At 43.3% G+C, this 12,600-nt stretch overlaps 1 protein-coding gene across 1 annotated transcript in view; it reads left to right on the top strand.

Moving 5' to 3' along the window:
• Positions 1-10,536, top strand: part of LOC103474371 (POU class 2 homeobox associating factor 1) — a 32,716-nt gene extending 22,180 nt beyond the window's left edge. The window contains exons 3-5 of the mRNA XM_081614779.1: positions 1,451-1,490; positions 1,608-1,900; positions 9,574-10,536. Coding sequence (XP_081470905.1) covers positions 1,451-1,490; positions 1,608-1,900; positions 9,574-10,008 — 768 coding nt within the window. The 3' untranslated portion in view covers positions 10,009-10,536. The remainder of the gene's footprint in view (positions 1-1,450; positions 1,491-1,607; positions 1,901-9,573) is intronic.
• The last annotated feature ends 2,064 nt before the right edge of the window (positions 10,537-12,600 follow it).

Below are 12,600 nucleotides of genomic sequence, written 5' to 3'. Positions count from 1 at the left end.
TTTGCGATGTTCCCAAGAGGTGGTAACCCACTATATAGCTCAAGCACACAGTTTTTCAGGTACATCAGCTGAGACTATCCTCTGTTTACGATGTCCAATTCTTTGGAAAAGTCTGCCTCATAAATACATTTTTAATCATTCCTGAGACCAAACCAATTTCTCCTTCCCTGTCAGCCAATGTGGGCATAAAATACAAATAAATCCACATGTATTAATGCGAACACAACAAATCACTGAGGATGTGGAACTGATGTGCTCTGCTTTTATATACATTGCCTATAAAAGGATCCATTCCTTTGATTTTAGTGTTCTGCTGTGTAATGACTGGGAACGTTACTTTTTCCTTGACATGACCGGTTTGCTAGCCTGACCCGTGCCTTTCTATGCAAATCTGCTCAATTCCTCTCATTGAGCTCAATTACTGAGGATAAATTTCATCTTGTCCAATCAGTGAACAGAAGGAGTTATGAACAATGACGTCAAATTTCTGCTGTTTTTGAATTGCAGTCTGCCTTGATTGTAGTTTCTGCCTTTGAGAAGTGGAAGCCACATGAAATTCAGACCAATCACACAATATAGTTTTGCTTTCAGAGGGGGAGTAAAGGTCATTGGGGGGCTGTGAAAAGAAGGGCCAGACGACAAGAGGCTAGAAACAAAATGATGCGATTTTCATCATACAATAATGAGAATCGATTTTGGCACTTGCACCTGACCATGCGCAGCCCTTCACAGCATCCGACCTCTGCTTCAGTTGTGTATTGCGAGAAACCCTGCTTATGCAACCAGCAATCTTGGTTCATTCAAAGACAAACAGCTTTTCAGCCCTTTCCAAAAGGGAACCATAATATGAGATTAAAAGTCAAGATTTAGACATTTTATAGGTTAGTGAGTTTAATCTTTTAACCAGCTGATAAGTAGCCTGTTTGAGTTTGAACACACTGTTCAAACTCATTTGCATATTCTATTTGTTCTGTTCTTGTTGTGTTCTTTTAACATTTTGAAGCCTTGCAATAAGGTTACGGCAATATTTTCTAAGTAGTTTCTCTCTGTTCTTAAGATTTTCTTCAGGACTGCATGATGAAGCCAAGACTAATAGTTTATAATAAAGGTCAATTTTGGAACAGGATAGAATTGTGTTGTACTTGTTAGCCTGTTTTGAATTTAGATGGGGTTTTATGTATAGATTAGAAAACTCAAATATAGTTAATAGTGCATAAATGAATAAAAACAACAGATGTGGTAAATCCCTCTGTTACTGTTTCTGCATGCTTTCACTTAACCATGTGTTGCACAGAAACTCCTGCAGTGTAATTAATACCTCGTCCCAGCTGCAGCTCCCACCTGGATTTTATGTTTACATATCAACATGACATGGATGGTTGCTGTTCTGCTGCTGTGACAATTCCAGATAAAAAAAATTATTTTGTGATATTGTCTGCTTTTTTTCCAGGATGTGGTGGGTTACAGCAATCAGTCATCGTTTGCACAAGGTACGTGCTTCACCTGCATGAGACTCCATTACACATTAACCAAAACAAAGAACACTTTATATTAAAAAAAAAAGAACGAAGAAAGTGTTCAATCTTGGACTGATCTTTGATATCTAGGTGGTTTTTGTTCAGATGTTGCCAGTGCTTCCCCTGCTGAGCAGTCTCTTGGGGCAGCAGACCGAGGGCTACAGGGTGCCGGGTGGAAACCTGCTCCCCCCATCACCACCTCTGGGCTGCAGCCTGCTGTGATGCCGTGGTCTTCATCTGACTACAACCAGCAGGACTCCGCAGCTCAGTCTCTGGCCTACTCAGCTGCCTCTGCCCTCACTGCTGATGTATACATGCAGACTCTGTGTCCCAGCTACACCATGCTGACCTATACACACACACCGCTGCTAACTAACTTTGGCGTGAGTAAGAAATCACAGTGCAAACTTCAAACCAGCTTCAGAATATTAGCCAAGGTGCTGAACTCTTGAGTATGTATTAAGAAATGAAGGCGATGGAAACACAACTGGATTGGTGGCCTGACAGACGTAGTGCTAGTTTGCATAAAACACATAAAACTAGAAGATCCAACAATCTTTTTAACATTAAACTCACATTTACCTGGGAAATCTGTGATCTCAAACACTCTGAGGTAGTCTGGAAAGAATGCCAGTTTGGTTGTTTTTAGAATCCAGCAGCATAGTTCACAAGGTTCAGTGAACGTTGGCTTGATGCAACTGAACTACAATGCATGTCGGGTCGTCCTCTCCCGACGAGAGGACGCTGGCGTTGAATGTTCGCCGCTTATCCGCGAAAAACAAGCCGTTCTGTCGTGGCCATCTGCCGTCATCCCTTACTGGATTTTCTCCTGTGCTATTCTTCAAGTTATGCTGTGGATTACATCGCTCTGCTTCCTGAATATCTGTGTTGGAGCCGTGGGTCTGCTGTTAGCGGTTAGCTCTATGCTAGCTTCTCTCGGCTTGGCAGGCTCGTCGATGTTGACCTATTCTGCTTCCCAGCTGATTGGACTTAACAACTGCTCCATCCCACCTTGTGTTTCCATCTTAAAACGACTGGGTCTTCTGCGTAGACCTCGTTATGTACATAGAGGCTCTCGGAGGAGAACTGTTTATTATCGGCAGGCTGGGTCTGGCCCCATGGTTTCCTTCTGGTCTACCGGACGTGCAGCGCATCGATTACATCATCAGAATGCAGCGTCTGTGGTCCCTGATATGGCTGGAAGAACACAATGCATGAAGGGGGAAGGAAAACGTGGAGTGGATTTCAGTCTGTTGAAACGTCTTCAAAAGGTTTCTGCTCCAGCCAGTGTTAAAATAGAACTTTTCAATGTTCAATCATTGTCCAACAAATCCTGTCTTATTCATGACCATATTCTGGAAAGGAATTTGGACCTCATGTGCCTTCCTGAAACATGGTACCAACCGGATGTATACAGTTCCCTGAATGCGGCCTGTCCCTCTGGATATAGCTATCTGCAGAGAGCTCGCCGCACGGGCCGCGGTGGTGGTCTGGCCGTCATTTACCGCAGTAATTTAAAATTGTCCCATCTGGCTCTTCAGGACTTTTCTTCTTTTGAATGTTTGGCCTTCAATCTCAAAGCCCCTCTCCAGATGAATATTTTATTGCTTTATCGGCCTCCAAAACCTCATGTTTCATTTAACTCAGAGATGCATGAACTCCTCACCTCTTTCTGTGCCCGTTCTGTAAAAAACATCGTACTTGGAGATTTAAATATCCATATTGATCATCCTTCCTCCCCTCTGGCAGCAGATTTTAAGTCTCTTCTGGACTCGCTTAATCTCACTCAGCTTGTTGACGCCCCTACACACAACAGGGGGCCATACTCTGGACCTGGTGATCACAGACACTGTAACTATCAACAACTTATCTGTATATGACCTGGGTGTCTCGGACCACAGTGTTATCTCTCTAGAAGTGCCTTCAACTTTGTCTGCTCCAAATCCTAAACGTCTCATTTAGTTCCGCGACTTGAAAAATATTTCCCCTGAGGCTTTGTCTTCTGCTCTTCACTCCTTGACTGCTGTCAATCATTCATCTGCAAACGACTGTGAATTACTAATCAATCTCTCCAGGAGCTTTTGGAGCTCCATGCTCCCTTGAAGTCGAGGTTGGTGTCATTCTCCCACTCAGCCCCTTGGTACACTGATAAGCTGTGGAACATGAAAGCTGTTGGTCGTGCTATCGAGAGACGTGTAAAAAAAAATCAGGTCTCTCTATACACAAGCAGGCATATAAGGAACATCAGAAAGCTTATGCCTTTTCTCTTAAGGAAGCACGATCTAAGTATTATTCCAACATCATCAACAGCTGACCGGGAAATTCTAAACAGCTTTTCTCTACAATAAACCATCTCCTCAATCCCATTCAACAAACTGAGGATTCGACTGAAATATGCAACCTGTTTCTCTCATTCTTCAAAACAAAGTTAACTAATCTCAGCTCCACAGCCTCCCTGATCTTCGACCGGTATCTACCCTGGAACATCATGGGTCCCTGAGCTACTTTGACGATGTTGCTCAGAGTGAAGTGGAGACTATCCTCAAGAAAATGAAGCCATCATCTTGTGCCCTGGATCCCTTCCCTCATCACTCATAAAATCTAATCATGCTGCAATAAGCCCACTAATTACACAAATAATAAACAAATCCCTGAAATCTGGTCATGTTCCATTGCCTCTTAAAACAGCTATCATTAAACCTCTTCTAAAGAAATCTACCTTGGATCCAGATGTTCTTTCCAATGACCGTCCAATCTCTTACCTCCCTTTCCTGTCAAAAGTGCTGGAAAAGGCTGTTGCTGCTCAGCTGCAGCTCCACCTAAAACAAAACTCTCTGTACGAGAAATTTCAGTTTGGGTTCCGTTCTGCTCACAGCACTGAGACCGCTTTGCTGAGAGTTACCAACGACGTCCTCATGGCAGCTGATACTGGTTCTACTTCTCTCCTTGTCCTCCTAGATCTTACTGCAGCCTTTGACACTGTGGACCATAATATCCTCCTACACCGTCTTCATGTGGAGGTCGGTCTATGTGACACTGTTCTGGACTGGTTTAAATCTTTCCTCTCCAATCGGCTGGAATGTGTTAGCCTTGGCAAGGCCAAGTCCCAGGCTGTCTCTGTCTCCTGTGGTGTCCCACAAGGGTCAGTCCTGGGGCCCCTGCTATTTTCCCTCTACATGCTGCCTTTGGGTCAAATCATTAATCAGCACATCTCCTTCCACTGCTATGCCGACGATATACAACTTTACATTAGAACTGGAGCATCATCATCATTTTCACTCACTGGCTTCACCACCTGCCTGGAAGAGATGAGGACGTGGATGAATCAGAACTTTCTTCAGTTAAACTGCTCCAAAACTGAGGTCATGTTGATCGGAACACCTCAACAGGTTCAATCTTCAACTTTGACGACTATTTTCTTTTCTGGACAAGACATCCCCCTTTCCACCACAGTTACAAATCTTGGAGTTAGAATGGATTCTCATCTTACATTTGAAAATCACATAAAGAATCTATTTAAAACCTGTTTCTTTCATCTTTGTAATATCTCCAAAATTCGTCCATCTCTCTCCTTCTCTGATGCCGAGACTCTCGTCCATGCCTTTGTCTCCTCCAGGCTCGACTACTGCAATTCTCTGTTCATTGGAATCCATAAAAAACACCTTCAGAAGCTTCAATACATTCAAAACAGCGCAGCCAGGATTCTATTGAGAGTCCGGAAATCTGCCCATATTACACCGATTCTGCATGATCTTCACTTGCTTCCTGTCACCTACAGAATTCAGTACAAAATTGCTCTCGTTACCCATCAGTGTTTAAACAGAACTTTACCAGATTATCTGAAGGACCTTCTCATTCCACATTCATCCACCAGATCTCTACAATCACAAGACTGCAACTTCCTCGATCCAGATTACGGACATGGGAGATCGGGCATTCGCTGTGGCTGCCCCCCGTCTCTGGAACTCTCTCCCGGATTATTTGAGAGCTCCACAACCACTGGATGACTTCAAAAGAGGCTTAAAGACTTTTTTATTTAAGCAAGCCTATTCTGCCTCTACATGATTTTAATGATGTTGATTTTATCTACGATTTTAGTTGCACTGTGTAGCAGTTTGAGATTTTTTTCTAATGAAAAGTGCGGTACAAATTACATTGATTATCATTATTATTATTATTATTATTAATGCATAAAATTACTTCTGAAAACAAAGCAAAACAGTTAATGCTTTGCTAATATGGGACTGATTTCATATACACAAGGTGCTCTATTTTGCAGGTGGACTTGTCATGTGACAACCAAAGCAATGGCAGTGCATTATTAATGCAGAGGTGCAACCAAAGACATGGCATGCTTTATGCAATCAGACAAAATGTTAGGCATACATACTTACCTCTATATTTAACATTGTTATGCAATAATAGAAACAAAAGCAAATCTGAAGGCCACAGTCTGATAAAATTGAGAAAACCTTTTGAATGCATAATTATAGTATGAATGGTAGAAATATGGGAAGCCAAAGGTCTCAAAGCTTTTGCAATCAACAAAACCTGGTGTAAGCTGGAGCTACTGTATACAGGGAAGTTTAAGTACAGAATCCTTTATTTTCTGTGAAAATTATTGGGGTCTCAAAGTTGAGCAGCTTGAAGCTGGGAGCTCCTGTTTTTTTGTTTGTTTGTTTTTTTAGGCAGAAGGCCAATCGACTCTAGAGTGTTTCCAGTCAGACGTAAATAAATGTCCCATACTTGATTCGTTTTGGTCTTTGGTTGAACCAAGATGGGACTGCTTATATTTCTTTGGAATGAGTTTCAAAGGTTTGTGGATGCTTGAAAGCTGAAACAGCAACCCTGCCTCTGGGCTCAGTGTTGGTTCCTTCACCGCTCTATCAGCTCCCTTTGTCTAGAACCTGGACTTTGTCATCTAAGTTGTGCCCTGAGTGGAAGTCTGGTTGCGTTCCGTTCAAGCAGTGAATATTGATTGCTCTGAAAGGTGCAAAGCAATTTCAACGCTTGGGCTCAATTGCTATAGTGTTCTTGATTACTTATTTTTCAAATGCAGCTCCTGTTCTACAATGACATGAATATATGTTGGCACCAGGAGTTGCATTAACAGTGTTTCACAACCTTTTTTGGGCCAGCACATCCCTATCCAAAACACAGACCCTGACATAAACTAGACTAAATGTAAGAACTGTAGGATGCATCTGAAAGCGACATAACATTAGCTGGAAAGGTGTAGTTGGGAGGAACAGCCCCCCTGATTTGAACTCAATTGGTGTTCTGTTGGACTTCTGTGCTTATCACATATTGTCCATGACAAACACCATGTTCAAGCATAAGGATGTCCATATGTGCTCTTGGTAACAGGACACCCTGGGCCACGATTCAGTGATCAACTTTGTCATTTCATTGGATCTATGACCACCTGTTTTGGACACTCAGGTGAAGAGAGGTGCAGAACTGTCCACTGACCACTAGCTGGTGGTGAGTTGGCTCTAGTGGTGGGTGAGGATGCCGGACAGAGCTGGCAGGCCCAAATGTGTTATGGGCCTGTCAGCTCCCATCTGGGAACATCTGGCAGAGCCTCTCAAGAGACAGAGCTTTAACTCCCATCTCCAGGAGAACATTGAACACGTTCCTGGGGAGGTGGGGAACATTGAATCTGAGTCAACTATGTTCCATACCTCCAATGTCAAGGAAGCTTATCAGAGATGTGGCCGCAGGGTTGTCTGTCCCCATCATGGTGGTAACTCTCAAACCCGTTGGTGGACACCATCGGTGAGGGATGCTGTCAGTCTGAAGAAGGAGTGCTAATGGGCCTTTTTGGCCTGTGGGACCCCAGAAGCACCTCCAATCTCTGGGGATGAGGCCGAAGAGGTGGTTAAAGAACCCACAGGTGAATGAGATTTGCCCAGAGTTCCTTAAGGCTTTTTATGTTGCAGGGTTGTGTTGGTTGACGCAACTCAGTAATATTGCGTGGACATTGGGGACAGTTCCCCTGGATTGGGAGACCGGGCTGATGGATCCCCTTATTCAAAAAGGGGGCCAGAGAGTGCTCCAATTACAGAAGGGGTCACACTCTTAATCCTCCCTGGTAAAGTCTATTGGAGAAATGGGTCTCTTTTTCCCTCACAAATAAGGGAAAAAGAGCGGGAGATTGACAGACGGATTGGCGTAGAGTCTGCACTGTACCGGTCTGTCGTGGTGAAGAGAAAGCTGAGTCAAACAGCGATGCTCTTGATTTACCAGTCGATCTATGTTCCTACGATCTATGTTCATGAGCTTTGGGGTCATGACCGAAAGAATGAGGTCGCGGATACAAGCAGCCGAAATGAGTTTTCTCCTTAGAGTCTCTGCGCCGTCCTGTAGGGATGGGATAAGAAGCTTGGTCATCCGGGAGGGACTCAGAGTAGAGCTGCTGCTCCTTTACGTCAAGAGAAGCCAGATGGGGTGGCTCAGACTCAGGTTAGGATGCCTCCTGGAAGGCTCCCTGCTGAGGTGTTCTGGGCACTTCCTACCAAAAGGTGGCCTAGGGAAAGACCTATGGAGTGAAAATAGTCTCAAAATATCTGTGCGCGTGTCAAAGGATTTGTGTATGTGTAAAAATAAATGTGCATGTGTAATACTGGATTTGTAAACCTTAAAAATAAAATAAACCTTCTCCTACATGCAGAGTGAGACAATAAAAATACATGGACTCAGCTCCCAACAGCTAACGTAGCATAGCTGACATAAACATTAGCTCCCGCTAACAGAAACATATGAGGAGGGCAGAGTATCAAAATACCAGACATATAAAATGTAATCTGAAATCATTTATAATTATTCCATGTCTCATTATAATCAGAGAGCAAAGCCTGCAGGTTTAGCTCCTACTGACTTCAGAGGACAGACCACCGGGACGCTCCGTCTTGCTTCTGGGTTTGCCTGGCTATTTTTTCGGCCAGCGAACCATTCTGCCACCTAGTGGTCCTTTTTCAGACCACTTGGTCTCCTGTACCGCTCAAAAACGCACAATATGTCCTAAATAATTTTAGGATATATAAGGAAGTGCTGAGATATACCGTTTTCCACCGAACTAACGTATTTGCCACTTCGGCACAGTGCGAAATGTCAGAGGATAAAAACACTACACTCAGAGCAAAACTCAGATGTCCCAGCTTTTACTAGCATGTAAACGCACCATCTACACACAAATCTATGAGCGTCCCCGAAGCGTGAAATGAGTCTCAAAAATAGTTGTGCCCTCGGAACCAGATCTGTGTGTAAATGCAGTTTTGTGTGTGTGTACCAGGTGATTTGTGTGTACTTTTTCAACATGTATAGGCGTAGGAGGAGGTTTATTTTATTTTTAAAGTTTACAAATCCAGTTTCACGCACGCATAAATCTTTTTCCACACGCACAGATATTTTTAGACTATTTTCACTCCATAAAGACCCAGGACACACTGGAGGAACTATGTTTCTCGGCTGGCCTGAGAAACATAGGCCAGCCAACTTATACCCCTGATAAATTGAGATTATCAGGGGTATAATCTCAACTTCCTCAGGGGGTTGAGATTATACCCCTGAGGAATTGGCCCAAGTGGCTGTGGAGAGAGAAGTCTGGGCCTCCCTACTTAGGCTGCTACCCCTGCAACTCGACTCCAGATAAGTGGAAGAAGTTGGATGGATAATAAACTAGAATCACTAAGAAAGAGTACAAGCTAAAACTGAAAGTTGGTGCTGATTTTCAAATATGATCACAAGCTGGTTGCTCCAAATCACAGATCAACAGGTCAACCCACAGCCACTCTTCCATTTGGTAAACTTTTCTTACCAAATGGTAATCTCTCTGTGTTTGTCATCCATCCATCCATTTTCTAACACCCTTGTCCCTGGTGGGGTCAGGAGGGAGGCAGGGTACACCCTGGACAAATCGCCAGTCTCGTTTGTCATCTATTACTTCAAAAATTTTAAATGTTTGGTTTTAGTCTGTATCAGCAGCAGATTGTAGATTCCTAACTTTGTTTCAGTGCATTTGAAATTCCAACTTGGAATGTGTTTCTTCTTTCAGACCATCCCAGTGGCTCCAGGTCAAAGCTCCCTCGCTCAGATGGAGCGCCCTGACTCCGGGCTCTCCTATCCCTTCTGGGCACAGCCTCTTACCACCATATCTGCCATGCCCAACCAAGGAGTTCAGTTTGCCTCAGGTTCTGCAGCTCTGCCTGGACCCCCTTTGGTTCATATGCCTTTACCCATGTCTTTGACCGCCATGATTCCTCAACCAGAGACCCAGGCGGTGGAGCTTCACCCTCAGGTTCTGGACATCCAACAGCACTCAGAGCATGAGCTGGACCAAGAACCACAAGATCACTCCTTGGAAGAAAATCCTGAAGAAGAGCCAGTGTCCCCTAATTTGCTGGATACACTTCTGGAAGATCAGAAGGGGCATGATGACGAGGAAGACAAGAAGTCATACTCCAGCTCCATATTCTTACCTAATGTCTGAAGTCACAACAGTTCATTCCATTGAAACAGATTTTTTTTTTTGTAACTCAGTGGTCATAAGATTGCAGAAATTTTTGGCATACTCATTAACTTTAGCTCAATTCTTGCCTTAGTTCATAGACAAAGAACTAAGGCAAAGTTTGCCTTAGTTCATTGTTTTTACCAATGCCTTGACAGACACGCTCCAGACAGAGCTGGAAATGTACATTTTTACATGTAAAAATGCACAAATTGAAAGAAATTTTGTTGCAAGGCTCCAATCACAAAAAGTATGAATGTAAATAAATATAATAAAAGATTAAATTAATGGTAATGTAGTATCCATATGGCATAAGGGATGAAGCTGTTGCGGAATCTGGTTGTTCTGCTTTTGAAGCTGCTGAACCTTTTCCTAGTGGGCAACAGAGAGAACAAGCATTTACATGAATTTACATATTTTTGTTTGCTTATAACAATAATGTATAAGTATAATACCAATTAATGTCATGTTGACATCTCTTAATTCAATTAAAATGTTGTCAACAAGTAATCTGGCTGTGGCTTTTCATTCCATAAGCAAGTTGAAGCTGTTTATGAGTATTGCAGGTTTAGATTTATAATAACAGACCAAAAACTCAGTTTCTGTTAGGAAATGAGAAACAATTGCTGAAAACAATAAAACAATGTAAATGGCGACATCATTTTAACAATAATAAAAAAGGTTTTTTATATTTTATTTGAAAAGTTTAAAATTGTCAATGCTTTGTTATCAATGAATAAATTTTTCCTTGCATTACACAATGCATTGTCAGTATTGCTGGGTACCTTTTGCTTGTGTCCTGTGGTATTTTGTCCATTTATTCTTGATAACCTCCATGTTTGAGGTTAGACAGCCTTTTTTAACTTCCTCAAAAGATTTTCTACTAGATTCAAGTCAGGGCTTTAGCTGGACCACTCCAACATGTTATTACCTTCAGGCAGAAGCAAAAAAAAAAGCTATATTTGTGACGTGAGCACGTATTTGTAGATTCACTTATTTGCAGATTTTTATCATCAAATTACTTGTGGAAACTTGTTCTTTTTTACAGATCTAAAGAAATTAAATGTAGTTTGGGAAGCTGCAGTACCTGTTGGGTACCAGGTTGGGTTTTCTTCCTTTTCAGCTGACCATCAGAGGGCGCCAGGGGCCGCTTTTCCTTGGTGGGTGTGTCAGTAGGTTCCTGCTGGACGCACCTGGCTCAAATCGTCATCTAGAGGAGTATTTAAGCGGCAGGCTCCTGCACTTCACCGCCAGAGTGTTTTACCTATTGTGGTACCTCCAGCCTCTCTACTATTCGTCTCATTGAGATCGTTTCTAGTTGCCTTCAAGACCTTACCTGTTGTTTTGTGACTCCTTCCAGGACATCTTCAAGTTTCCCCAGAGACTTCCCGTTTTCAAGCTCAGAGGGGATTACATTCACGACGCTGGGATCTATACTCACCGGTAACCGGAGTCCGCCCACATCCCTCTGTTTAAGAACCCGCAACGCGTCTCCAACTGGAGCCCACCCCGATGCTCTTGGGGTCTCTCTCTCTCACGAGCCTGTCCGTCCCTCATCCCTCTCCGAGTCAGCCTCCGTTCCCAACTGCAACCTGGTACCGAAACCCTTCCCCCACCAGAACTCATTACAACAAGTAAGCTCCGAACCCATACTAGCAGCCTGTTTCCTACGAACATTTAACTCACCTCCACTCTCCTTTTGTGTGCAGCCGTGCCAGTCTTCCTGCTGCAGCCTCCCGACTGCGGACGTTTTGACCATTTTTAGATCGTTGTCAATAAAACATCTAAACTTTTTCCTGCCTCTCTGTGTGTTTCTGCATGTGGGCTCAGAAATTAAAACCCAGCATGACAGAACACTCTGGCCAGATTGAGAGCCCAGCAGAAACCTTTCGCAGAGCTCTTCAACAACAGCAGGACTCTATTCAGAACCATGAAGCGGCTCTCCAAGAACTGGGTAACCATCAGGCAGAGACCAACCGCCAGCTAGCCGAACTAACCAGTTTCCTCCGATCTCGTTTTCCACAGACCTCAGCAGCCACTTCAACTCCAGATCCAGCCCTGGAGAATCTTTCAGCTCCTAAATCCGTTTCAGAGGCTCCGGTCCAGTCCACTTTTTCCGACTGTCATCTGCAAAGTCCTCCCAGGTTTGATGGGGATCCCCAAAGATTTAGGGGATTTCTAATGCAGTGTAACATCCAATTTAACCACTCACCCCATAGATTTTCTCTTGATTGAACCAAGATCTCTTATATAATTGCACATTTGTCTGACCGTGCCCTAGATTGAGCTGAAGTGAGGTTTTCTTCTTCCACTGACTTCAACTGCACATATGAAGAGTTCTTATCAGAGTTCAGACTAGCATTTAACCAAGACATTGACAGAAGTCTGAGCTCCCAAGATATGTTAAAGATGAGACAAGGGCAAAGATCTGTTGCAGATTTCACCATCGATTTCCATATCCAGGCAGTGGCTTCAGGTTGGAATAGTTCAGCCCTGAAGAGTGTATACAGAAATGCGCTAAGTGACCAAATCAAAGATGAATTGGCAACCTTAGACAAGCCTAAGACTTTGAAG

This window comes from Poecilia reticulata, chromosome 13 (genome assembly GCF_904066995.2).
Source record: "Poecilia reticulata chromosome 13, P_reticulata-male-v2, whole genome shotgun sequence".
In the NCBI taxonomy this organism is placed as follows: Eukaryota; Metazoa; Chordata; class Actinopteri; order Cyprinodontiformes; family Poeciliidae; genus Poecilia; species Poecilia reticulata.
The sequence above is the reverse complement of the archived record's forward strand: the minus strand, read 5'-3'. Positions and strand labels throughout refer to the sequence as shown.